Source organism: Sycon ciliatum, chromosome 13, assembly GCF_964019385.1.
Source record: "Sycon ciliatum chromosome 13, ocSycCili1.1, whole genome shotgun sequence".
Lineage (NCBI taxonomy): Eukaryota > Metazoa > Porifera > Calcarea > Leucosolenida > Sycettidae > Sycon > Sycon ciliatum.
The window spans coordinates 5,106,958-5,134,528 of record NC_088655.1 but is presented as its reverse complement, the minus strand read 5'-3'; the positions used below and the strand labels follow the sequence as shown (position 1 = coordinate 5,134,528).

General features: G+C 47.7%; 1 protein-coding gene across 2 annotated transcripts in view; it reads left to right on the top strand.

The window, feature by feature from the left end:
- Window positions 1–2,598: 2,598 nt before the first annotated feature.
- Window positions 2,599–27,571, top strand: part of LOC135829902 (ankyrin repeat domain-containing protein 42-like) — a 107,587-nt gene continuing 82,614 nt past the window's right edge. For both annotated transcript variants that reach the window (XM_065342282.1, XM_065342284.1), the window contains exons 1-3: window positions 2,599–3,324; window positions 15,173–15,281; window positions 18,206–18,468. In XM_065342282.1, coding sequence (XP_065198354.1) covers window positions 15,215–15,281; window positions 18,206–18,468 — 330 coding nt within the window. In that variant the 5' untranslated portion in view covers window positions 2,599–3,324; window positions 15,173–15,214. The remainder of the gene's footprint in view (window positions 3,325–15,172; window positions 15,282–18,205; window positions 18,469–27,571) is intronic.

The following is a 27,571-nucleotide window of genomic DNA, read 5'->3' as shown; positions in this document are numbered from 1 at the left end:
TAATTATGCCGGAGTGTGTGTGTGTGTGTGAGAGTATGTCTAGGTATATGTGCGTGCATGCGTAAGAGTAATTCTGTTGGTGGACTTTCTATCCAAGTGGCCACCACTGCACGGCCTTGTAAGAAGAAGGTTTAATAAGTTAGTTATGTCGACGACCGCAGCCTTGGGGTCTAACCCCGGGCCGGCCGGATACGACACATGACCAGACCGGTAACACACGGAGTGTGCAATTCTGGCGGCAGAATTAGAGGAATTCCGTCCTCTCTTCAGAATTGACGGATTTGACGGAATTGGATAAAATCAATTCTAACGACGGAATTTGTCACTTTTTGTGTAATCGAACTGTGCATCAACAATAACTAATTCTAGAATTGACGGAAATGCGTGTGATCGAAAGCGTCCTATATGTATGTGTGATCGCTGCATCGTGTGTTCCGCGAAAGCGGCTGCGGTAGTTACGCTTTTTGCCCCTGTACACACGGTACCAAAACCGCATACAAGCATCATGTTCTTTGAAGTGGGCATGGAAACATGTGCGAAAAGTGAAAAATCACATCAGCGTTCAAAGCCATCCCGGAGCGGCTTTGAAAGCGGATATTGGCTTTTAGTTTTCAGGCAAGTCGAAACGAGTGGTTTGGTGTGTCCTGTGCGCAGAGTTTTTGTTAGTTTTTGGAGAGTCCGGTACCATGCCTCGAGTTGTCTTTTCTGCCAAGGTGGAGCTACGGCAGCTATCCGGAGGTGATCAGGAAATGATATACACGGCCGCTATGGTCCACAACTCCAGCACACTCAGAGGAATACACCAGTTGTGGAGGCGTTCCACCGAGATCATACTAGCGGCCCAAGAAATATTATTTTTGAAATATTGAGCCAAGTGCCGCATGGCACCGTTGCTCTCAGCTCATGTAGAAATCAAAATTCCCGCTCTTCGCCATGGGTCACGCGGGTCACTTTTTACGTGTTTGGCATGCACTGCATTTGACTGTGTGAATGCACAGGCGTTTCAAGTGGTTTGTACAGTCATGTAAACGCGAATTTTTGTACCGGGTGTGAATGCAGCCTTAAAGGGGAAGTATACCCTAAAATCAAAATTTTCACCAGTTGGAGTCTTCGGGGTGCTGAGTCGAATGGTCTTGGTCCGAGGAAGCTGAGACGCTCCCTTCCTCCTTTATTCCCAATCGAACTCGCGCACTTCCACCGAAACTGGGTGACTGCGCCCTACGGGATTTGTATGCAAAATGTCACTAAAAGCGCCATTTCGTTCTTATAAAAGCACGGATGACCGCCATTGGCCCATATGTTGTAGTCTTTTGGACGCTGAGTCGACTGGTTTTGGTCCGAAAAGGCTGCGATGCAGCGCTCCTCCTTTATTCCCAATCGAACATGGTTGAACAAGCGGTCACGTGCTCCTGCGTATCCCAGTCACCTGGTCACCGTGCCTGCAGGGTACAACTTACTAGCCTGTTTGACCTTTTTTGGGTGCAGTCCTGTCACTCGAGTTGAACTCGAGTTGAACCTTGGTGTGAACCAGGGAGTCGTGTAGACTCCCTGGTGTGAACGTTGTCGCCTGCTGGCGCGGTGACCAGGTGATTTGGGCACCCAGGAGCACGTGACCACTTGTTCAACCATGTTCGATTGGGAATAAAGGAGGAACGCTGCATCGCAGCCTTTTCTGACCAAAACCAGTCGACTCAGCGTCCAAAAGACTACAACATATGGGCCAATCGCTGTCATCCGTGCTTTTATAAGAACGACATAGCACTTTCAGTGAGATTTTTGCATACAAATCCCCATCTAGTAGGGCGCAGTCGCCCAGTTTCGGTGGAAGTGCGCGGGTTCGATTGGGAAAAAAGAAGGAAGGGAGCGTCTCAGCATCCTCGGACCAAGACCATTCGACTCAGCACCCAGAAGACTACAACTGGTGAAAATTTGATTTTAGTGTATACATGTACTTCCCCTTTAAAAGCGGTGCAAACTTTTCAGGTGTGACCGCGGCCCTAGTGGAGGCCGAACTGTGAAAAGGAGTAGCCAAGTCAGCATGATCAAAACGCGACGCAGCTCACCAGATCAAGGTGTGGGTCCTCTTCAGGTGCCGAAAGGCGGGCTCACGCCCCTACATGGCTACTTCCCATTGTCTAACCCCCAAGACAATTATGTAGCCGACTGACCAAAATTACGAGCGGCTCAGGATGAATGACTACAATACTGTCGCGGACATGGAAATCCAGTCGATTGACCAGGGCCGGCGCCCTCAGCGCGTACAGAACGTCGTCGTTGCATGCAGCGCACATGTTGATACGATGCGACCAGCAGCAGCGCGTAATAATGCATGCAATGGCTGCATGGCCAGCGCCCTGGGGCCGCTAGACGTGCGACCGGATTTCCATGTCCACGACAGTACATGCATGATGATGATGTGTTCTGTAGAGTGCTGCTGTGGATGCCAGCCTTTTCATGCCTTTGCCTTAGCCTTGGCTGTAGCTACTACTACCAGGGAGTAGTAAAATACATGTACGTATTTTACTACTCACTGGTAGCTACTGCCTGTAAAAAAAGGATCTCATTTCCTCTGCCCTGCCTTGCATACGATCTAGCCCGGCTGTGTACCACGTGACGTGTACGTGGGTGAACAAACAGGCCTATTGTATGGTCTACATAATCTTTAGTACAGGCGACATCGCTCACTAGCACTGTTGCATGTGATGACACTTGAACAGCTAGTCCGCCTCTGCTCTGGCGACACAGACTGTCGGCTTCATTTCGGAGTTGGTGTGAGAGGGTCAGCAGAAAGATCGGCCCGCAATGATTATGTAGACCTACATATGGATGTACACGAGTAGCACTGTACTTTTGTAGTGTGGAGCAGGCAGTAGAATCTGATGTCATGTTGTACAGTCATGTACATAATCTACGCGTAAATCTACAACTTTTGCCAGATCAGACAGATGAATGAAGCCACAGAGCTCTGGCCGCTGGATCGTGCAGCGAACGTGTAGAGAGGATCTTGGACTGCTGCACCGTCTGTGCTTCAGTTGAATGCGGAATCGTTTTTTTCTTGCTCGTTGCCGTCTGTGGGTGTTCTGGGCGGATGCGTGTTCTGCTTGCGGCCCTTCACATTGTTATTTTCTGGGAGTTTGAGTGACGCTCCGTCGCAATCTGGTTGCGGAAGTGAAGCGCTTTCGTTCTTTACCTGCCCATCGGCAGGTGGCGTTTAGGTTTGTTTGACTACCAATCGTCCGGATCAACGTTACCAGAATAGCGGACGCGGACAGGAACCACCCGGCCGTTATCGGGAGCAGGTGCTTCTCCCTGGCTTGAAGTCAGGTAAGCATCTCCCATTCAGTCCCCAACATTTCACTGAAGGTGTGCGCTGAGTTCTAGTAGTACAGCAGTCCTAACACGTAACGATTTATTGGAAAAGGCTTCTGCTGATGTACAGTACTCCGTGTCGTGTGCTCACATTTGTCCACATGGTAATGCATTGTTCGTAGTGAAGCGCAGCAACAGCAATTCAAACGCGAAGGTTTTTCGGCTGCTGCAGTACCTACTCACTCTCAATCCGTGTGCTTTGCAAGCAGAGAAAATTAGTCGATGAATAATTTCGTCAAATTCCAAAGAAAGGACTCCTTCCAATCGGAACCGTTGACCATTGACCAGAAAAAACAAAATGTTACATGTACAGTCGAATGTCACTTATCCGACCACTTCGGGAATCAGGCATGTTGGATAACTGAATATGTTGGATAACTGATATCATTTTTATGTGCATATAAGGCTGAATTTCACTAATTTATGTACACAATACCCAATTATATTGATGCATATTCCATGTACACATATATTTTGCATACTTGACCACATCTACTTCAAGTAAATGCATATTTCACCGTATAATATACAAAAACAAAAACAAAAGTTCATTTTTTATTTTTTAGAATTTTACTGTTGAGTGTCATAAAATTACCACTCCCGGACTTGTCGGATAACTGACGTGCTCAGATAACTGGCGACCGGATGAGTGACATTCGACTGTACATGGCTATGGCTCATGAGTAGGGGTGCGCGGATTATTCCCGGAATAATTTGGGAATACTATCGTCGAGAAAATGTTGGGAATTTTAGGGGAATTCTATCGATCTTTTGTCACATCCATTGATCTTCAGAAGAGTTTTGGTGGAATTCTGTCAATTTTGATGTGCCAGAGAAGAAGCGGGCATCCATGGCCGCACGTACATGTACAGTCATGCAGCAATAGCCGGACACTGGACATAGTAGCTGTGTACAATCAATCATGTACACCTAGTACATCTAGTACATCAGATCCTGCATGCAGTGATCACGTGCCTGACAGTCTATTTTGCATACTAAAGAGCATGTGCAAGGCACGGTTCGTGCTGGGGGTCTTTTTTGGGGGGGGGGGGGGGAATTCTGGAGAATTGTTTCAATGTTTTGGGAGAATACTTTCGAAGTTCCGCGGGAATTGCCCGAAAGCATAATATCGGTTGCGTGCGAGCATAATCCGCGCACCCCTACTCATGAGTGCACAATTATTAGTTTTATTCCCGTAGCTATGCAGAAGACGTAACTTCAGTAACGTCTGGCGCTAGCCAGGGTCCACACAGCTTCAATTTGGTGTTTGTGTGTTTGTGTCACGCCCGGCGCTATCCCGTGTCTGTCCCGTACCGTACCGTACCATCAAACACAGCTGGCCACATACAGCTGGGCGCATTATTCAAATAGGGGTTTCAAACGCAAGATCCAACTTGGTAGAATGAGTATGGATGCGAAGTGTACGGGGGAATGCATGTAGGGCGATAGTGCGGGTTCTAATCCCAGGTTAGGCCACACCAAGTTATCTCTATGTTTCGCGTCACCCGCCCGCGTACCTATTCGAATCCTTTACAAGAAAAAAAAAGAACCTAGACGAGCCAATCGATGGCTGTTCTGGCGAACATTCTCTAGCCAGTATGGCAGATCAGAGGTTATCAGCTTTTCGATAATCTTGCATTCCAGGCGATGGTAAGTAGAAGGTGCGAGAGATGAAAATTTCTATTTTTCCAAGCCGTGCGGTAGGCCTAGGGCCTGCTCACCAAGCGAGCAGAGATTCCAGGTGTCCAGGACTTCGAGATTTTCCACGTTTGTGATGGAGCGGGATCCCACTCGACTCATGTCAAAATGCAGGAGGAGCCATCCATGAAATCTCTGTATGGCTCCAGCCCAGTCTGCCAGCTGTCCTGTGACGACTTGTTGTCGTTTTGGATAGAAGTGACAGTTTAGTAGTGGTATTCTGTGTGCAACGTGGCTCAGAACACATAGAATGGAGTTTTGTTTTTTCTTCTGTTTTTGTTTTTTTCCGCCCGCGTGCCTTTTCCAGAAAATATCCGAAGCGAAACATAGAATTAACTTGGTGTGGCCTTATGCTAAAAAAATAGGAAAATTGAAAAATTTATAACATCTCTATGCTTTTTTGCCTAGGTCATCAAGGCGGTAGACGGTGTCGTATTACCCTCGACCGTACCTATCCCGTACCTGCCCCGTACCTGTCCCGTACCTGTCCCGTATCTGTCCCGTACCTGTCCCGTATCTGTCCCGTACCTGTCCCGTACCATACCGTGCTATCAAAGACGGCTGGCCACAATGCATATTCAAATAGGGCTTTCAAATGCAAGATGATAACGTGAAGCAACTTGGAAGAATTAGTTTGTGCGCGAAGTGTATCGGGGGATGCATGCACGGCGATAGTGCGGGTTCGAATCCCAGGTTATGTCTTTAAAAAAAAGGAAAATTTTTTATGAGTTTATAATATCCGTATGCTTTTTTTGTCTAGGTCATCAAGGCAAAAAAAGCATAGCGTAGGGCCCCGCGCATCCAAGCTCTCTCGTTCATTGCCATTTTACGACTATTGTCTCCTCGTAGGTTATTGAAATACTTTGATTGATTTCTTCATCATTTTAGGGGGAAATCCCTATTCGTGTGCTCTTTGATCGACTGAGCACATGATAATGACGTAGTTGGCTGACGTTTGAATCGCCTCGAGAAGAGCTTTCTGTGATAGATGAGAGTGGAATGGCATTGATGGTGGAATTTACTCGCATATTGGGCTTGGGGTGGACTTTGCTGTAATCCCGCGCCTGATTTGTGGCAGCTAGTTAATACATTGACCTGTCAAGCCAATGAGGTAAAATATATTCCATACAATACGATACAACACAATACAGTTGAACATCGATTATCCGACCACCTCTGGGCAGACAACTGTCAGGCGGCGTTCAGATAAGGCAAATGTTCCGGATAAGAAAAAACTGTCACTCACACACTTTCAGTGGTTATTACTAGCCGCAGGACCTTTTTACTTTTTACTTTTCAAAATTTTCGTATTTTTGAATGGCTCACTACATGCACAGTGCGTACTCTACGGCACGTGCGCCCAAAAAAACTGTTACGGATAATCGAATGGTCGGATAGTCGATGTGCGGATAATCGATGTTCAACTGTAATACAATAATGTCCTTGCCTTGATAGTGTTCTTGTGCTTAACTGTTGCTGACGGCCAAATGCATGGTTACCTGTGGAGCCCAATACATAACTTTATAGTCTCCTATGTTACGCATCCTTTCCGACGGCAAAAGAGGCTACGGATTTAGTTATTCTTTACGTTGTCAGCAAATGACTACTGGTCTTCAGCAACTTGGGTCTCCTGTAATACGCATCCTGTCTATGCTTTCATAATGCTAAAATAATGCTGGGGATAGCACTCGCTACTGATGTTCAGAAACTTGGCCTGACTATCACTCACAATATCACTGTTGTAATGTTGATCGTTCCCAAGCGGTCGCTGGTTTCTCCCACAATTTCATCGTACTGTTGTAGGACATGCTATACGTCATCCGTATTGATGTGTGGCGCTGTCGCCTTCATCTCTGCTGCGGGTGTACTCTAGTGACTTTGTACATGCGTTATAATAGACCAATCCCTTTGTCTGGCAAAATAATTCGGGTGGACACACCCATTCTCATAGCGTTGCACATCACATCCGAACCAGTTCCGTTAATTTTTTATAGTTCCGTTTTTTTTTAAATAACGGAACTGGTTCGGATGTGATGTTCAGCGCTATGGGAATGGGTGTGTCCACCCGAATTCTTTTCACAGATGAAGCTGCAGGAAGCCTCAGCCCTTCTTCAAACCCTTTGTCTGGGTTCGTGAAAAGGGCCACAGCGTGCAAGTCAGCTTGCGTGAAGTGCATGGTATTGTATTTAGTTGGTATGTGGCAGCTTATGGGACAGAGAGACGTTTGCTCCCAGAACTTGTGTTTATAACTACTGTAAAACCGGAAAGTCTAACGAGTCACAAAGTCTTACGTTTTAACGACCAATTGTGTTTCGTTATTTGAAAAATACATTATCGCTAGATGTCGGTGTGAAGATTCGCAAACAGAGGGGGGGGGGGGGGGGGGGGGGGGGGGCAGGTAGCCATCGTTAAACTTTCTGCACGTAATCATGCCAAAATGACAAAACCGTTAATTTTTTTGTTTGTTAGACTTTCCAGTTTTACAGTAGTGTTTGACATGGACCATGGCGGATAGGATCGAATTGAATTGGAGAACGGCTGCTCCGATCCAAACTCTAAAACCAGAAACAAATTAATGGCTACAATTCCTAACCATACCACAACGAACTGATCGGCTACATCATTGTATTGCAAAAAGTTTCCATCTGTTCGAATAACATTCATGATGAGCTAGGCAAAAAAGCAAAGCGCAGGGCCCTGAGCGAAAGAAATAAACTTTCTCTTTGCATTCGAGGGCAATACCACACCGTCTACCACCTTGATGACCTAGGCAAAAAAAGCATAGGGATGTTAAAAAAATTCATTTCTCCTATTTCTTTTTTAAAGACATAACCCAGGATTTGAACCCGCACTATAGCCCTACATGCAGTCCCCTTATACACTTCGCATACTTGTACATACTCGTTCTTCTAAGTTGCTTCACGTTATGATCTTGCATTTCAAAGCCCTGTTTGAATGTTGTGGCCAGCTGTCTTTGATGTTACTTTACGGGGCAGGTACGAGATAGCGCCAACACAAACAAACAAACACACACCTTGATGGTGCGGTACGGGACAGGTACGGGATAGCGGCAGGCATGCCGATGGCACAAACAAAAAAACACACACCTTGATAGTACGGTACGGAACAGGTACGGGATAGCGCAAGGCATGCCGACGGCACAAACAAACAAACACACAGGGAATTAAAGCTGTGTGGACCCTGGCTAGCGCTATACGTCACTGAAGTAACGTCTTTTGCATAGCTACGGGAATAAATGGGGTTTTGCTGAAAGAGTGAGTATGCATGCAAAAGCAGCGCACTTCTCCTTGTCGGTTGTACATGCAAATTGGGACACTCAATTGCATACGGCTATTGTGTGTGTTTTACGTACGCTCTCGCTTGTTTTGTTATAAAAGGCCAGGTTCGCTCCTTGTACATTGTTCTGATGATGGGTGACTGGCCGGAAACGTCAATTATTTTTCGACATCATTAATAAAAGAATTTTCATCTAAAGAGTGAATAGCAACTAAATAGAGCGGTTGTCAGATGACAAACCCTCTTTTATTCCCGGATCTATGCAAAAGACGTTACTTCAGTAACATCTGGGGCTAGCCAGAGTCCACACAGCTTTAATTCCCGTAGCTATGCAGAAGACGTTACTTCAGTAACGTCTGGCGCTAGCCAGGGTCCACACAGCTTTAATTTGGTATTTGTTTGTTTGTGTGTGTGTTTGTGTGTTTGTGTCACGCCTGGAGCTATCCCGTATCTGTCATGTATATGTCCTGTATCTGTGACTACATCGGCTCTACGCTCATACAGGATTGTACATAACAGCTGGCTAAAATATTTGCTGGCTCCCGTATCTGTCCCGTACCGTCCCGTTTAAACAGCGGGCCCATAGCCAGCAATCGCATGTCACCACGTACATTGAAAATCAACATAATTTTGCGAATCGACCTTTTTTCAGGATCACTTTTCAACGGGGACGAAGCAAAGTCGGCCGAACGAAGCCTAGAGGAAGAAAATCACCCTCTCCACTTCACCATCACGATACTGACATAGATACGAGATGAAACAACTAAAAAATCCACAAGAAAACTGTACGGCCATCATCAGACTTTGGTCTGACTTTGGTCTGAGAATTTCTATCACGATCAAACATGTACGAGGAGCACTCAAAAATAAGCCACAGACGTACCTTACTCCCTCTCTACTCCTTTTTCAAGGCACAAAAGTCGACTCTCCACTTTCAAACCAGGAACCAGACATACCAGTGGTCCTTTTCAGCTGCTCCACGAGCGCAGGAAAGGTTCACCAAGGGGCGCAGAGCAGCATCCATTCCAGAAAAAGAGCTAAAATACGAGTGAGACTGCATGCCTGAGTACATGAGTACATGTATGAGTACATGCAGAAAATAGTCAATTTCAGCGTTTCTGCTCCAAACAGCAACTAGCTTCGACTAGAAACAAAGATTACACCAAAGGATCAAACAACAACCATTTGCTGCAGTTTTTTTTGCAGATGGCTTCCTTGTGCTTGGCCCAGCACGCCAAAAATCACACCCGGGAGGAGTACAAAAATTACAACTCTCAGATGTCAGATTGCTGGCCATGCACAAAATTCGTCGTAGTATGTATACGACTCCCTGATGTACAGGGAGATTTGGAAAGAAATAGGGCGACGAGGAGGAAATGAAATTAGAATGGACGTTAGTTGCCGAATAGGTGATAGGATCCGTCAGCAAAAACATACTTTGGAAGAGAGATCCCGTCGTCTCCAAAATAAGCGCCGGTCACAGGAAACGTCGGAAGAGAGATCCCGTCGACTCCAGAACGCCCGTGATCGGCAGAGTCAGCGCCGGTCCCAGGAAACGTCAGGACAGACATCCCGTCGAGTCCAGAACGGCCGTGATCGGCAGAGTCAGCGCCGGTCCCAGGAAACGTCAGGACAGACATCCCGTCGACTCCAGAACGCCCGTGATCTGCAGAGTCAGCGCCGGTCCCAGGAAACGTCAGGACAGACATCCCGTCGACGCGCAGAAAACGAAATCTGCAGCCTCTTTTGTGGTCGCACAGGATACGTATTTTTGTATTATTGTATTGTATCGTAATGTATGGAATATAATTTTACCTCATTGGCTCAACAGGTCAATGTATTACTACAAAAGGCCAGAAAATCCAATGTCTGTATTAAAATCAACTAATTTTCGCTGGCTATTTAATTTCGCTGATTTCGCCGCTTGGTACCAACCGGCCAAAGTAAATCGCAGGCCAAAGTTTGTCATAGAGGCAAATGATGCATGATTGAGCAATGGATGCATGTTAGAGCAAAAAATACCGATCGATTTATTTTTGAAAACTCCAATCGGCCAAAGTTTAATGACGGCGAAAAGTTGGGTTTCTCACCGGCCAAAATTTCTCATTGGCCAAAATTTGAAAGAGATAAAAAGAAAAGAAGGAGCAAACCAAAAGTGGATGAAATAAGGGAAATAAAACAACCCGCAAAAAAATCTGCAAATACTTTTGCCTAACTCATATTCAAAATGTTGAGTCTCCTCCATCATTACACTGCGCTCTTTAGCCGACTAGACCTTCCTGCACACAACCATCACCATTGCGAGGACACTTCCGTAGACGATATTGTTAAAATCCTTCAGACAGCTGTTTCGCTAATACATAGCTCATCAGTGAAGGTAGATGTTGAGTGATTAGAAAATATAGACCAAACTGCTATTATATAGGGGGTTTCCACATACAAAACTGGCATAGCTGAGGTAATAACGCGGGAAAAGGAACTCGTCTTGTCCCTCTGTAATCATATGATACGTGCGCCGTTAGCGTCAGAGCAAGAAGAGGGACAAGATGAGTCGAGGGACAATCCTGAGGACGCAATACCATACGACCAACTGTTTGTTTCTACCAGCGTTGTACCGTCTACACAGCTCTGACGATGATATACTGGGCGAATGCCGCGGGGCCTCCCAGCGTGTCAGCGGCAGTGGGTGATGGGCAGATAACAAGGTAGCTTGCGGACAATATCGGTGGCATGAAGCCTAGTGACTGCCAAGCGTCTTGGCGCGATGGGCGAGCAGTACAGTGTCATGCCCCAGGGGCTGATGTGGCTGTCGACGTCGGTGGGTCGTGAGGTGCGTTCGCAGACCTTCATGGCGCTCGGACAACTGCAATACTAGTACACAGACTCTCACTAGCTACATAGTACTCTGATTCTGGCACGTTATTTCTGCATTGAATAGTGATTGATTTTCCGCGCCGAATTTCCGACGCTGCATGCATGTCCAATGCGCGTCAACAGTACTTCACACTTTCCTTTTCCCGCGTTATCACGTGAGCAATGCCAGTTTTGTATGTGGAAACCCCCTATATAGTAGCAGTTTGGTTTATATTTTCTAATCATTCAACATCTACCTTCACTGATGAGCTATGTATTAGCGAAACTGCTGTCTGAAGGATTTTATCAATATCGTCTACGGAAGTGTCCTCGCAATGGTGATGGTTGTGTGCAGGAGAGTCTAGTCAGCTAAAGAGCGCAGTGTAATGATGGAGGTGACTCAACATTTTCTACAATGGCCGAGAGCTCTGTGGCACCCTGTAATAATAACTCATATTCAAACTGATTGAAACGTTTTTGCAATACAATTATGTGACCAATCAACGGAAAAAAACATTTCCATCAGTTCCAATGACATGTACAATGAGCTAGGCAAAAAAGCATAAAAGCATAGCGTAGGGCCCTGAGCTTCCAAGCTCTCTCGTTCCGTGTTTGTTTGTTTGTTTGTGCCGTCGGCATGCCTAGCGCTATCCCGTACCTGTCCTGTACCATACCATCAAAGACAGCTGGCCATGGCAACAATATTCAAATAGGGCTTTGAAATGCAAGATCATAACGTGAAGCAACTTGGAAGAATGAGTATGTATGCGAAGTGTATCGGGGAATGCATGCAGGGCGATAGTGCGTGTTCGAATCCTAGGTTATGTCTTGAAAATACAATAGGAGAAATGAAAAATATATAACATTTTGCCTAGGTCATCAAGGTGGCAGACGGTGTAGTATTACCCTCGACTGCAAAGAGAAAGTTTGATGTAGCCAATCAATGGGTAAAAACATTTACATCAGTTCTAATAACATGCATGGTGAGCTAACCAAAAAAGCATAGCGTAGGGCCTTGAGCTTCCAAGCACTCTCGATGGGACCGTTGAATATGATTGTAAAAGTGTGTAGAGGTGTTGGTAGTTGGTAATGTATGGGTGTGGCTAAACATGGTAGTTGGTAATGTGTGGGTGTGGCTATACATGGTAGTTGGCAATGTGTGGGTGTGGCTAAACATGGTAGTTGGTAATGTGTGGGTGTGGCTAGACATGGTAGTTGGCAATGTGTGGGTGTGGCTATACATGGTAGTTGGTAATGTGTGGGTGTGGCTATACATGGTAGTTGGTAATGTGTGGGTGTGGCTAAACATGGTAGTTGGTGATGTGTGGGTGTGGCTATACATGGTAGTTGGTAATGTGTGGGTGTGGCTATACATGGTAGTTGGTAATGTGTGGGTGTGGCTATACATGGTAGTTGGTAATGTGTGGGTGTGGCTATACATGGTAGTTGGTAATGTGTGGGTGTGGCTATACATGGTAGTTGGCAATGTGTGGGTGTGGCTATACATGGTAATTGGCAATGTGTGGGTGTGGCTATACATGGTAGTTGGTAATGTGTGGGTGTGGCTATACATGGTAGTTGGTAATGTGTGGGTGTGGCTATACATGGTAGTTGGTAATGTGTGGGTGTGGCTATACATGGTAGTTGGTAATGTGTGGGTGTGGCTATACATGGTAGTTGGTAATGTGTGGGTGTGGCTATACATGGTAGTTGGTAATGTGTGGGTGTGGCTATACATGGTAGTTGGTAATGTGTGGGTGTGGCTATACATGGTAGTTGGTAATGTGTGGGTGTGGCTATACATGGTAGTTGGTAATGTGTGGGTGTGGCTATACATGGCAGTTGGTAATGTGTGGGTGTGGCTATACATGGTAGTTGGTAATGTGTGGGTGTGGCTATACATGGTAGTTGGCAATGTGTGGGTGTGGCTATACATGGTAGTTGGTAATGTGTTGGTGTGGCTATACATGGTAGTTGGTAATGTGTGGGTGTGGCTTTACATGGTAGTTGGCAATGTGTGGGTGTGGCTATACATGGTAGTTGGTAATGTGTGGGTGTGGCTATACATGGTAGTTGGTAATGTGTGGGTGTGGCTATACATGGTAGTTGGTAATGTGTGGGTGTGGCTATACATGGTAGTTGGTAATGTGTGGGTGTGGCTATACATGGTAGTTTGTAATGTATGGGTGTGGCTATACATGGTAGTTGGTAATGTGTGGGTGTGGCTATACATGGTAGTTGGTAATGTGTGGGTGTGGCTGTACATGGTAGTTGGTAATGTGTAGGTGTGGCTATACATGGTAGTTGGTAATGTGTGGGTGTGGCTATACATGGTAGTTGGTAATGTGTGGGTGTGGCTATACATGGTAGTTGGTAATGTGTGGGTGTGGCTATACATGGTAGTTGGTAATGTGTGGGTGTTGCTATACATGGTAGTTGGTAATGTGTGGGTGTGGCTATACATGGTAGTTGGTAATGTGTGGGTGTGGCTATACATGGTAGTTGGTGATGTGTGGGTGTGGCTATACATGGTAGTTGGCAATGTGTGGGTGTGGCTATACATGGTAGTTGGTAATGTGTGGGTGTGGCTATACATGGTAGTTGGCAATGTGTGGGTGTGGCTATACATGGTAGTTGGTAATGTGTGGGTGTGGCTATACATGGTAATTTACCACAGTGAGAACGTGATTGTAGTGATATTACATAATATATTTAAACTCGGATACTGAGCCAGTAATAAAATATAAAAAAGAGAAGAAACACATGAGAACGAGTTACGCATAACTCGTTCTCATGCGTTTCTTCTCTTTTTTACATTGTATTACTGGCTCAGTATCCGAGTTTAAATTTTGCACACCTGATGAGCCGTCACTAACAACACGGCGAAACGTACGTCGTGTGGACCTACTTGTTATTGTAGTCAACTCGTGCACAATAGTGTCATGCATGAGGAGTACCGTTAGATATTGGCGTCCGGTTTTGTACAATTCGTTTTCGCAAATCTTCTCCTTTCCTTTATCTTCGATATTGCTGACCCACCCAAGTTGGGTGGTGTGTTGCTTTGCTGCTTAAAATTGTAGTCAGACCGCTTTGTCATGTTATTAACTGGTCTCATCACCGTCCTGTAACAGTCGGCATTCTTTGTTGCCGCGGGACGTAGCTTGTGCACATTTTCGCTGCGCTCACCTTCCCCTCTTCGGTCCTACGTAACCATGAACCTTCCAAGTTTGAAGGATGTTGGTTTGCGCACTGGAGATGTGTTAGAGCTAGGTCTCGGGTCGCTGAATGTCTCAGTAGCCTGTCAGTTTTGTGCCCTATTATCCAACTTTCTGACCGTTTATCATCTCGTTACAGTCGTGGATAGTTGCTGCATAACTCGTTCTCATGTGTTTCTTCTCTTTTTTACATAATATATTGATTAATAATATTCGCTCCTGCTCTTGTAGCAGTTGAGCACTCTTGCGTGTGCCTTTGCTGTTTGCGTTATGCAGAGCTCACTGACTTGTCAGTTTGAGCACTCTGGCAAGGTACGTTCGGGCCTGATTGGAAATTTTTATTTCCATTGCTATCAGGTTCGGCCTCATTTCCTCTGTGCTGCGCTGACGAGTCCACAAAGGACGAAACAGTTCTGTCCGCAAATTGAGTAATATATTGATTATTAATATATTTTTCAAGGATTCTCCAGAACCAAATGGATTCCTATCAAGGGGAGGCTCCTGGGGAAAGAATGTGAAGGTGGCTGATATGAAAGAGGAAGGAAGGGACATGATAAAGTGAAAAATAAAAATAATGCAAACAGGAACAGTAGAAGCTAGTTGCAAAATTTCGGTATACCTTGCACCGAATACTTGTGATTCAGATTGTGTCTACACACAGCAACAGTAAAGCGGTCAACAGATGTCAGACAGCGGATATCTTCTGGAAGCTTATTCCAGTGTGTGTTGCTGTGTTTCAGGTATCCGTTTTGTGACAACATTGGTGAAGGCTATTGTTACCAATGGAGCAAGAGTCCAGCAAGGATGAGAGCTCCGGCTGCCAATCACAACAACCTGCTGGTGGCACTGGTGAGTGAAATGATTGCTTTAGCTTGTGGAGGAACAAAACTGTGGGACTTGATTTCAAGGGTCATTGCAGAGTCCACTGCTTGTATTGGCGTTCCTTTGGAGCAAGTCGGACATATCCATTCGTGCGGCTCCATATGAGATGCAGTGGAACTCGGATAAGAGCTACTGCCTCGGGAGTGGAAAAAACTTAGTAGAGAGGTTTTGAAGAGCAAACGTTCGCATGGATTTTCGCGTCTGGGCTTGCGAATATTTCTGCGAATGTTCGCGCGAAGTTTGTGTTTTCCATGATTTTCGCTCCATAAAAATACGAGTGCACTCTTGCTTATTTGAGAAGCCGTCTTCGGTAGATCTACCGAGCTTCATCAGACGGAGAATTTATTTGCTGCGAGTGGCTGCACCCTGAGACTAGAGCTTTTTGACTATGTCATCGATAGCCGAAGACCCACAGACAAACATGTTGGCCTGTGCCGCAATCCGGCGCATCAATATCTGAAATCCAAAAAAACATCACCGACTCTGAGAAAATGAGCAGACAGGAGATCGGAGATGGTTACGGAGATGAAGCAGCGTGGGCTGCCATATTGGAAAACTAATGCCGGCGACCAAGCCAAGAGTAGATCTTCTGGATTGTGAAAGATTAAGCACAAAACATTGCATGAGAGTGGTTTGCCATTGCGCTGCACTGGTCTGCGACCGTTTTCCCTTGTTGCTAGAGCCCTAGCAGCAGTACCCTGTGAAAGAGATAAACAAGACGCCTGGCAAAATGACTCCTGACTACAATATCATACATCCACATGCAAACTTGCCTGGACAAAGACAGTTTGGAGAATGTCATTACAACTAACATCACTAGGTAGTTCTAGAACAGCCTGCATATCTGCAAGTGCCAAGATGTGTAGGTATGTGTGATGCACTAAGTATGCATGTGCATGACAACACAATGCTTGCAATCCACTGCTCACTAATTTGCTTTCATATAATGGTACTATGTTGTGTATTGCACATAACAGACTTACTGAAACCTATCCCCAGTCAAGTTCGTGTGCCAGAAAGCAGTTATCTAGGTCTGCCAGCGCTGAACACACTTTACAGTTCTACATCATCACTGCTATATCACTATTAGAGGCTGGCTGGCTTTGTTGTAGATCAGTCCAACCTTTCGACCTAGGTCCAACAGATGATGACTTCGCTAACAAGTTGTTCATTAGTTTTCAAAGATGTCATGTTGACAGAACTGAGATACATGTTTAGCAGAAGAAGATGCTGCGTTCCCTGTCCCAGTATTTACTTACACACCACGCAATCCCAGTATTTACCTACACACCATGCAATCCCAGTATTTACCTATACACCATGCAATCTCAGTATTTGCCTACACACCATGCAATCCCAGTATTTACCTACACACCATGCAATCCCAGTATTTACCTACACACCATGCAATCCCAGTATTTATCTACACACCATGCAATCCCAGTATATACCTACACACCATGCAATCCCAGTATTTACCTACGCACCATGCAATCCCAGTATTTACCTACACACCATGCAATCCCAGTATTTACCTATACACCATGCAATCCCAGTATTTACCTACACACCATGCAATCCCAGTATTTACCTACACACCATGCAATCCCAGTATTTACCTACACACCATGCAATCCCAGTATTTACCTACACACCATGCAATCCCAGTATTTACCTACACACCATGCAATCCCAGTATTTACCTACACACCATGCAATCCCAGTATTTACCTACACACCATGCAATCCCAGTATTTACCTATACACCATGCAATCCCAGTATTTACCTACACACCATGCAATCCCAGTATTTACCTACACACCATGCAATCCCAGTATTTACCTACACACCATGCAATCCCAGTATTTACCTACACACCATGCAATCCCAGTATTTACCTACACACCATGCAATCCCAGTATTTACCTACACACCATGCAATCCCAGTATTTACCTACACACCATGCAATCCCAGTATTTAACTACACACCATGCAATCCCAGTATTTACCTACACACCATGCAATCCCAGTATTTACCTATACACCATGCAATCCCAGTATTTACCTACACACCATGCAATCCCAGTATTTACCTATACACCATGCAATCCCAGTATTTACCTACACACCATGCAATCCCAGTATTTACCTACACACCATGCAATCCCAGTATTTACCTACACACCATGCAATCCCAGTATTTACCTACACACCATGCAATCCCAGTATTTACCTATACACCATGCAATCCCAGTATTTACCTACACACCATGCAATCCCAGTATTTACCTACACACCATGCAATCCCAGTATTTACCTACACACCATGCAATCCCAGTATTTACCTACACACCATGCAATCCCAGTATTTAACTACACACCATGCAATCCCAGTATTTACCTACACACCATGCAATCCCAGTATTTACCTATACACCATGCAATCCCAGTATTTACCTACACACCATGCAATCCCAGTATTTACCTATACACCATGCAATCCCAGTATTTACCTACACACCATGCAATCCCAGTATTTACCTACACACCATGCAATCCCAGTATTTACCTTCACACCATGCAATCCCAGTATTTACCTACACACCATGCAATCTCAGTATTTACCTATACACCATGCAATCCCAGTATTTACCTACACACCATGCAATCCCAGTATATACCTACACACCATGCAATCCCAGTATTTACCTACACACCATGCAATCTCAGTATTTACCTACACACCATGCAATCCCAGTATTTACCTACACACCATGCAATCCCAGTATATACCTACACACCATGCAATCCCAGTATTTACCTACACACCATGCAATCTTACCATGTACAAGTAGACATTGCTTTTATGTGCTTATGTTTGTACTGTAGCAATGGAAGCAGCGTCTGAAGAGGAGAGTAAGGACAAGTATCAACCACCAAAGTTGGCTGAGCACAGTGATCACTACTACTCAACCAATGCACCTCATCCAGACCTGGTGAGAGCATGTGAAGATGACGATGTGGAACAAGTCCGACAAACCGTGAATATCGGCACTCCAACTGAACCTGTGACTAGACCGGATCTCTTGGAACAAGTGCCGGAGTCATACTTTATCGTTTGGTATCGTCATAGAATTCCCATGACAATCATGGTAAGTCAGAAGTATCTCCTCCCTCCCCCCCCCAAATGAATGATGCTTTTCCAGTGTCGCACCACAGCAATTTTCACCTCTCAAACTACTTCCTCCGTATACAAAAACTTTGTGACTTTTTTAAACGGTATCTTTGAGCAGGAACCGGCTCAACAAACGGCGCCAAAGGCTGTCATCGACAACCCACGTTCATGTCGAGGTTAGTTTTTGTTGATCCCGAACAGATTCTCCACGTACGCCATGCGTGTGAGGATGTTGCCGACAGAAACTCACGAGTCAAATGAAAAAACTAACACTTGCTCGAAACTTATACAGTGACGCAGTGGAGCTCGTGGCTGGAACACGGAGTCATGTGGCACTCGCTGCCCTGAAGCTGGCTAGGCTCGTATTTGCGGTGCGCGGCCCCATAGAGCTACGCAGCGTGAGAACATAAATATGTTTCGCTCGCACGGCAAGATGAAACATTTCAGTCATCGTGCAACCAGCGCAGGCTCCGGATCAGAATGTCGACGGCCTGGCTTTCTTCGCCTCTATTCAGTCAGACGTCTCCTTTGTCGCCAAGGGGAATCACAGGGACCTCCTCGAAGCCATGATAGAATGCGTGGGAGGATTATCCTGGTGAGAAAATGCGAAGCGTGTGGATGTGCTTGTACGACTGGTTTTACCGCATAATGGAGGTCGTAGGTTGGAACGACTGAATATAGTCGACACCAATTCGTACACAGCTCTAGAGATGAAGAGGACATAGCCAAATCCAGCGTCGGATCATCACGGCAGGTGACAAGAATCTGAACGAAATGCGAGCGGAAGCAGCGACTTTTGGCGATGCGGAGTCAGCGTCGCCAGGTGACATTGACATAAGGGACGAAGGTTCTAAAAAAACTCAATCTCGTTCTACTGAGTTGCTTTTTTCTTTGTATAGCTTGTAAATAGGTTAGACAATGCCACGAGTATTATTCCGAGTCAAACGGAACAATCTCAGAGCTGTGCGCAGCTTTCAAAAAAGTCACGAAGTTTTTGTATACGGAGGAAGTAATTACAACTTGCAATTGATTTCAATGACTTTTAGAGGTTAAGAAGTGCATTAGTTTAGGGCTGCAACGGGTAGGGGTTTTGTCGGGTAACGGGTCCGGGTATTTTATCCGGGTAGCGCGGGTACTCTATCGGGTATTTTTGACACAGTTTGTACTGTGAGTGTGCACTTGCGCTACATAGAAATTGTACAGCAGCATGTACATATAGCCATGCTATTTACATGCACCGTTGCAAAAACACTGTACTCCAACCACCCGATCGGGTTCTCAGGAGAAAAAATGGATGCCCTACTACTTCAACCGGAAAGAAAAACTTCGTGACTTCGTGACTTTTTGACATTACTTTTCATCAAGCTTTCAAGGATTTACTGAGCTCAACAAAATTGTTCTTTTGGAAGAGAAACACTTCAACACATTCAATCGACATTTCTACAATATCTACAGGATCGATTAGTCGGAGTAGAGTCTCAGTCTGGGTTGCCATCGCGCGACTCATCCCCGCTGAAACCGTTCCAAGTCGAAGGTCGATTACCGCGATGTCGTATGTCACGGAGGAGCTTCTCCGTGTCCCTGATCGTCTTCGCTGTTACCTGGATGCCTTCCTGTGATGATATTGTAACTATATCATTAATTTTGGTGCCATTAAATATCCCTATACATATAACTATAACCTTCCAATCCTCATATTCACACCTGTCTATATATGACATTAGAATAGCATGCTGCGTACTACTTCCCGTACTACCGGTACCTTTTCTAGTACTCACATATTGTACAACTTTATAGTTAACCACACCAATATAAATAACATGGATGACAGCCCTTCAGGGTTAGTTGTCGGTTAGCCGAACAAGAGTGAGTTGTTGGTTTGTCCTCTCCCTCACATGGTGTCAGAAGTGGTCCAGTCACTGTGTGTCAGTACTGCGTACCTCCGTAGTTGCTGAAAGTTTGCGTATTTTTATTTCTAGTTTTTCGAATTTTCGAGTTCGTTGGGCCGCAAGTGAGCTAGCCATGGATCTCGAGTCGTTGGCGTTTGCTCGCCACGAGCAGTTGATGGACATCTGCCGGGGGCTGCATCTCCCCACCGGTGATGCACGCTCTGATTTTGTGCGGCGGATCCTGTCCGTATCGCACAGCAGTGCGCGGATGGATCGGGAGATCGACACTGATTTCGAGGAGGTGGCCCCGGATGATGACGAGCTCATTGGCTTACCTGATGAGCTAGCCATGGATCTCGAGTCATTGGCGTTTGCTCGCCACGAGCAGTTGAGGGACATCAGCCGGGGGCTGCATCTCCCCACCGGTGGTGCACGCTCTGATCTTGTGCGGGGGATCCTGTCCGTATCGCACAGCAGTGCGCGGATGGATCGGGAGATCCACTTTGAGTTCGAGGAGGTGGCCCCGGATGATGACGAGCTCACTGGCTTACCTGATGCGGCTACCAGGTCGACCCTCCCTTCTCCACCGATGGATTTGTTTCGTCCCGCACCGTCTCCAAAACCTCGCTTGCTGAAAGTAAGTGATAATCCTTATTTCGGCAACAGTATTGTGAGCAACAAATTAGATTACAACAGTGAGCAGTCCTTTGCAATGAACCAGTCGCAGTTTCAGGCCAATCAGGGTCCTACTCCTAGTCCTAGTGCTTACCATACGCATGCCACACCTGCACTGGCTTCAGCTACACGTCGTACTCGTACTGGGCCTACACATAGCCATACTAAGGTTGCATGCTCTATTCCGGAACCAAAAGCGGTCCACGTCCACCGTCAGCCCGTACATGTTGCTTTTGGTGAGAATCCCGTGTGTGGAGATACTGGTAGTACTAGTACGCACAAACTGAGTGATCAGGCTTAGGCCAGCACTAGCACTAGTCGTACACCCACAGGTCTGCATGCCCAGCAGTACACGTACACCCGCAGGTCCGCATGCCCAGCAGTACACGTACACCCGCAGGTCCGCATGCCCAGCAGTACACGTACACCCGCAGGTCCGCATGCCCAGCACGTGCATGTGCACATCGATCCTGCTGCTGAGAACCCTGAGGCTGAGGCTGAACACGAACAGCGTTCCGCCACCGATGTCAATAGTGTCGATGTCAACTCGCCGTCCCAGCTGTCGATGCTCATGCAGTTGGTCACGCAAATGGCGCAAGTACAACTCACTCAGGCCACACGGTGATTCTCTCAGAAGGTGCCACTGGCTAAACTGCGCCCTGGGGACGATGTTGAGGCATTCCTCACCAGTTTGGAACGATCAATGCGGGCGTACAGAGTTCCTCCGGACGATTGGGTCTATTTGCTAAACCCCATCTGACTAACAAGGCCTTGTTGGCATACCCAGAACTTGCCTCCACCGAGGCTGACAGCTACGACCGTGTGAAGGAGGCCATCGCTATGCAGTTACCGCCGAAACAAGCCGCCGTAAATTTCGGGGCACTACGGTGCAGAACTCGGAGTGCATGATTGACTTCGCCGTCCGTGTCCATGACACTGGCAGTCGTTGGCTAAGCCCCGCATCCTCGCGGGTAGCCATATGTGAGTTGATCCTACTGGAACAGTTCTTGTCTGCGCTGCCTTTTGGTTTACGCACTTGGCTGCGGGAACGCAAACCGTCGTCCCTCGCCCAGGCTGCTTCGCTAGCGCAGGATTATCTTGACGCACGGACCGCGTAAAGGAGCCCAGCAGTGGTCGTCTCAGCAGCGTCAGGGAACAGTCTCTTGTCTGCCACATTTGCCAGCAGCGTGGCCACATGGCCATGGATTGTTCTAAGCGACGAGCACCATTGCCGAACACTGATACACGTGCCCAGGTGCAGGGGACATTTGCGTCACGCCGAGACCGGACGTCCGAGTCATCCAACCTTGCTCGAGTTCGCTGGTCTGCACCGACCTCAGGCTCTGCGCGGGACCGGCCAGTATCTTCCCCAGATAACCCCAGTCAGACCCACTTGTCATCTGACTGCCCAGTGACTTCTCGTCCTGACCGTCCCACGCCACCACCGAGACGCCCCATGTCGCAGCCGCATTGCTATAATTGTCGAGAGCTGGGACATATTGCTATTAAGTGTGCGAATCACACTCGCACCGCTTTGTTTTCCAGCCCAGATCAGGAAGTCCAAGATGCTAGTACAGTTCATTTGCTGCCGGATGAGGATGATCTGCTGGGTGAAGCATATTTCTCCTCACCCCCTCCACCTGTAGAATCTGGTCGGTTGCCATTCGCTAATCCCAGCGCCGCCATGGGACCAGCACCCGAGTACACCATCGCTGGGTACGTGAATGGTACCCACGTCCCGAGCATTGTTGTTGATACCGCGCGTGGCCGCACCATGGTACACAGGACCTTGGTCCGGGACCAGGATTTGTCTGGTGAGACTACCTCCATTCGTTGTTCCCACGGTGATGTGGCCAGTTACCCCATGGCCGATCTGACCTCCACCATCGACGGCATGGTGTACTACGTCAAGGCAGCAGTGTCCGAGAACCTGCCCCGTCACGTGTTGCTTGGCTATGATGTGCCCCATATACATGAGTTGGTCCGGCTGTGTCAGCCAGCCGCCACGGACGTCTTGGTCTCTACGCATGCACAGGCCAAGGCTTCACCCGAGTCGACTGGTGCTGCTGGTTTGCACGACATCTTCCCGTTCGAGGATGAACTGTTTGAGGATTTGGCCTCGAATGCAGCTTCTTTGCGTGCACTGCCGGCGGACCAATCTAGCACAACGGAGGTGACATCGCCGCCTCTCTCTGCACCCGATTTGCCAGATGCCACCCGTTTTGCCGACGAGCAACGGCGTGACCCATCTCTTAGCCCATGTTGGGACTATGCTACTGGCCGACACAAGACTCCCGTCAATGGCAGTACCTTCTGTGTTCACCAGGGCCTCCTCTACCGCGAATACTCACCGGATGCTGAAGCCGGGATGGATACCACCAGCCCCTACCACCGCCATCAGTTGGTTCTGCCCACGGAACGGAGATCCACCATTCTGCACCTCGGCCACACCGTCCCCATGGCTGGCCACATGGGACAGGCGAAGAGGTCCCAGAGGATTCTTCTCCCTTTCTGGTGGCCGACGATTCTTCAAGATGTCGCTCAGCATTGTTCCGCCTGTGAACCATGTCAGCGTACCGCCCGTGTTCTGCGTCACGAGCGGGCACCACTTATTCCTGTTCCTGCTATTGGCGAGCCCTTCCGGGTTGTAGCTATCGATATTATCGGCCCGTTGCTTCGTACGCAGTCCGCCAAGAAGTACATCCTCACCTTGGTGGATTATTCAACCCGCTATCCGGAGGCAGTCGCTCTTTCCAATATTGAGTCGACTACCGTGGCTCATGCGTTGATCTCTGCATTAGTTTTACAACGGTGTCATCTGTATTCGTTTGAGCAACGAGTTAATTTGAAACTATACGTTTTGGTCTATCGCTGCTTGTCATCAATTACTAGCCCCCTCCTTCAGTCACTGTTTCTCCTGCGTTCAGTTGGCCCGCACACAAATGCTCGTACTCGTGGCCAGGATACAGCTGCCTTAGTATTACCTACTGTACATATTGGGTATGGACTGCGCTCAGTTTCTTTTCTGGCGGCAGGTCGGTGGAACACTCTTCCTCCAAACTGTCGTCAGGCACAATCTGCTGGTACTTTTGCTCACCTCACAAAGATTCACCTAGGGTTCCCTGTAACAAGGCCATGCCTGTTGGGACTCCCCTAGTCAAATAATAAATACTACTACTACTACTATCTCCATCTTTTCCAGAGTAGGACTGCCCGACAAAATCCTCTCTGACCAAGGCTCCAACTTTACATCGGACGTCCTCCGGCAAGTTGCTGCTTTACTTCGTATCCAGCTCACCACATCCACTCCGTACCATCAACAGACTAATGGCCTCGTTGAACGGTTCAATGGTACCCTCAAGAGTATGCTTCGTCGCTTTGCTGCTGATGCGCCCCAAAGTTGGGACGAGGTGCTCCCATGTCCTTTATTTGCGTATCGAGAAGTGCCTCAAGCCAGCACTGGTTTCTCACCCTTTGAGCTATTGTATGGCCGCCATGTCTGCGGCCCACTGGATCTCGGGCACGATGCTTGGGCTCAGCCGGCAGAGAAGCTTCGGACTACTACTGCCCAGTTCGTCCTCACGATGCAGGACTGGCTTGAACGCATATCGACTGAGGCTGGCTCCCACCTTGCCAACGCGCAGCAACTGCAGAAAGCCTACTATGACCGCCTGAGTCGGGAACGCACATTTGCTCCAGGAGACGAGGTACTGCTCTTGCTTCCGGCTTCGGCTCGCAAAAATGGAAGCCGTGTGGCAAGGCCCTTACCCTGTTCAGCGTAAGGTCGACAAGGTCAATTATAAGATTGACATGGGACCCCACCGCACGAAGCGATATCGGGTTTTCCACATCAACCTCCTGCGGCGGTTTCGCCGGTCCCACCTCGCGGCCTTCACCGTTCCTATGGCGGGGGACGACCCAGACACGGAGCTGCTGCTTGACGACTGCTCCCATCTACACGTTGATGGTGGCCGTCCTACCATTAACCCCGACCTTTCGCCGGACCAGCGGCAACAGCTCGCCATGCTGCTATCGGAGTTTGAGGATACCCTCTTACCCCAGCCTGGCCAGATGACCATGGTGGCTCACTCCATCCACACTGGCGACGCCACACCCATTCGGTCCTGGCCATATCGTCTTGTCGCTGCGCACCATTCTGTTGTCCGCGATGTCGTCGACGAAATGCTGGACATGGGCGTCATACGCCCATCCCGCAGTCCTTGGTCCTCACCCGTTGTGCTTGTGCCGAAGAAGGACGACTCGATCCGCTTCTGTGTCGACTACCGTGCCCTTTATCAGGTGGCCCACTTCGACTGTTACCCGATGCCGCGGGTGGACGACATCCTCGACTCTGTCGGTTCTGCCCGGTTCCTCATCACCCTTGACCTGTCCAGGGGGTATTGGCAGATCCCTGTGGCAGAGGATGCGTGTGTCAAGACGGCCTTCACCACACCGTTTGGCCTGTACGAATTCACTGTGATGCCGTTGGGGCTCCATGGAGCGCCTGCAACATTTCAGGGTTGCATGGGTACCGTCTTGGCTGGTCCCCCGTTTGTCCTGTCGTATTTGGACGATGTCGTCATCTTCAGTCCGACTTTTGAGGACCATCTTATCCACTCCCCCCCCCCCCCCACGTTATCAGTCGCCTTCAAGACGCTGGCCTCACTGTGAAGCCGAAGAAGTGTTTATTGGGTATGGTCGAAACTCCCTTCCTTGGCCATGTGATTGGTCATGGTCGGGTGCATGCGAATCCTGGCAAGTTGCAAGCCATCGACTATTGGCGACAGCCCACGACCAAGAAGGCCCTGCGTTCCTTCCTGGGGTTGTACGGCTACTGTCGTCGCCTCATTCCTCACTTTTCAACCATCGCGGAGCCCTTGGTAGCCATAACGTCGAAGGGCCACCACAACACCCTCCACTGGACGACTTCAGCTGCACAGGCCTTCGTTCAATTGAAAGGCCTCCTTGTCTCTGACCCGGTCATTGTTGCGCCGAACTTTGCTGCGGAGTTCTACCTGCACACGGACGCGTCCGATGTTGGTTTGGGCGCTGTCCTGACCCAGTGTGATGCCCGGGGCACCAAACATCCCGTGGCATATGCCAGTCGAAAGCTCCTCGACCGTGAACGCCGTTATGCCACCATCGAGAAGGAGTGTCTCGCCCTCAAGTGGGCCATTCTCAAATTTGCTCCGCATCTCCTTGGCAGACGCTTCACCCTGATCACCGACCAACGCCGTCTTCAATGGATCGCTCAGCATCATAGTGGCAATGCTCGGCTCTGCAGCTGTTCGCTTTCACCGTCGTGCACCGGCCTGACGCCCTCAATGGCAACGCCGATGCATTGTCCCACCAGATGTGACTCTCTTCTCCTGCTGTGGTACTCCTAACTTCTTCGTCTATTGTTTCTCTCTTCATTTAGTCATTGTCCCAGATGGTATCTCGGACCGAAGAAGGGGAATGGCGTGATGATATTGTTCCTTTATATCCTTTAGTGCCGTTACATTCTATATCTATTGTTTCTCGTTTAGTCATTGTCACAGATGGTACCTGTGACGGGAGAAAGGGAATGGTGTGATGATATTGGAACTATATCATTTGGTGCCATTAAATATCCCTATACATATAACTATAACCTTCCCATCCTCATATTTACACCTGTCCATATATGACATTAGAATAGCATGCTGCGTACTACTTCCCATACTACCGGTACCTTTTCTAGTACTCACATATTGTACAACTTTATAGTTTCGCACACCAAGATAAAATAACAAGGATGACAGCCCTTCAGGGTTAGTTGTCGGTTAACCGCACGAGAGTGAGTTGTTGGTTTGTCCTCTCCATCACACTTCCCCAACATCTCGGCAGAGACCACGGTAGCGCTGCAGCGCTAGTACGCATTGCGTCTCCGCTCTGGCTCGAGGATGCCCCAGAGCAACAAACACAGGCAATGCCAGACATTTCAAATTTCCTCCGAGGGATATCATAGTCGTACCAGCACTTCCCGGCTGCCAAGATACGATCTAGCCTTCTCAACGATGTGTCAACCAGGACACGTCATTGAGGCTGCTAGAAAAGGCGAGGTCATCCACGTTGAGGTCTGGACTCTGCAGTGGCTGAACGGCTTCTATTTTTGAAATTGTTCATATTGCTTTGCTGCGCGAAGTGACGATTGTCACATCTCTGCGTTTTGGAATTTTGACATCTTGCCGACCTGTTCGCATCCAGACAGGCGTTTCGGGATTTCAAAGGTATTCATTTTCCACTCTTCTTGCTCGTGAGTGCCATTGTCCTGCTCTGTCAAGGTTTGAACTAAAAAATAGCTACGACGAGCAATGAGCGCAGTGCTTTTCTTCCCATTGCACCTGATGGATGAACATGAAAAACGCGTTCGCTTTGCTTTGTTTGCAGCGTCAGCACCCTTGCTCTACGACGACTGTCGGCTCTCCAAAATATGAATCATGCTTTCCTACAATTCCGGAATGTCATGTCATTGTTTCAGGCCAACAGAACCAG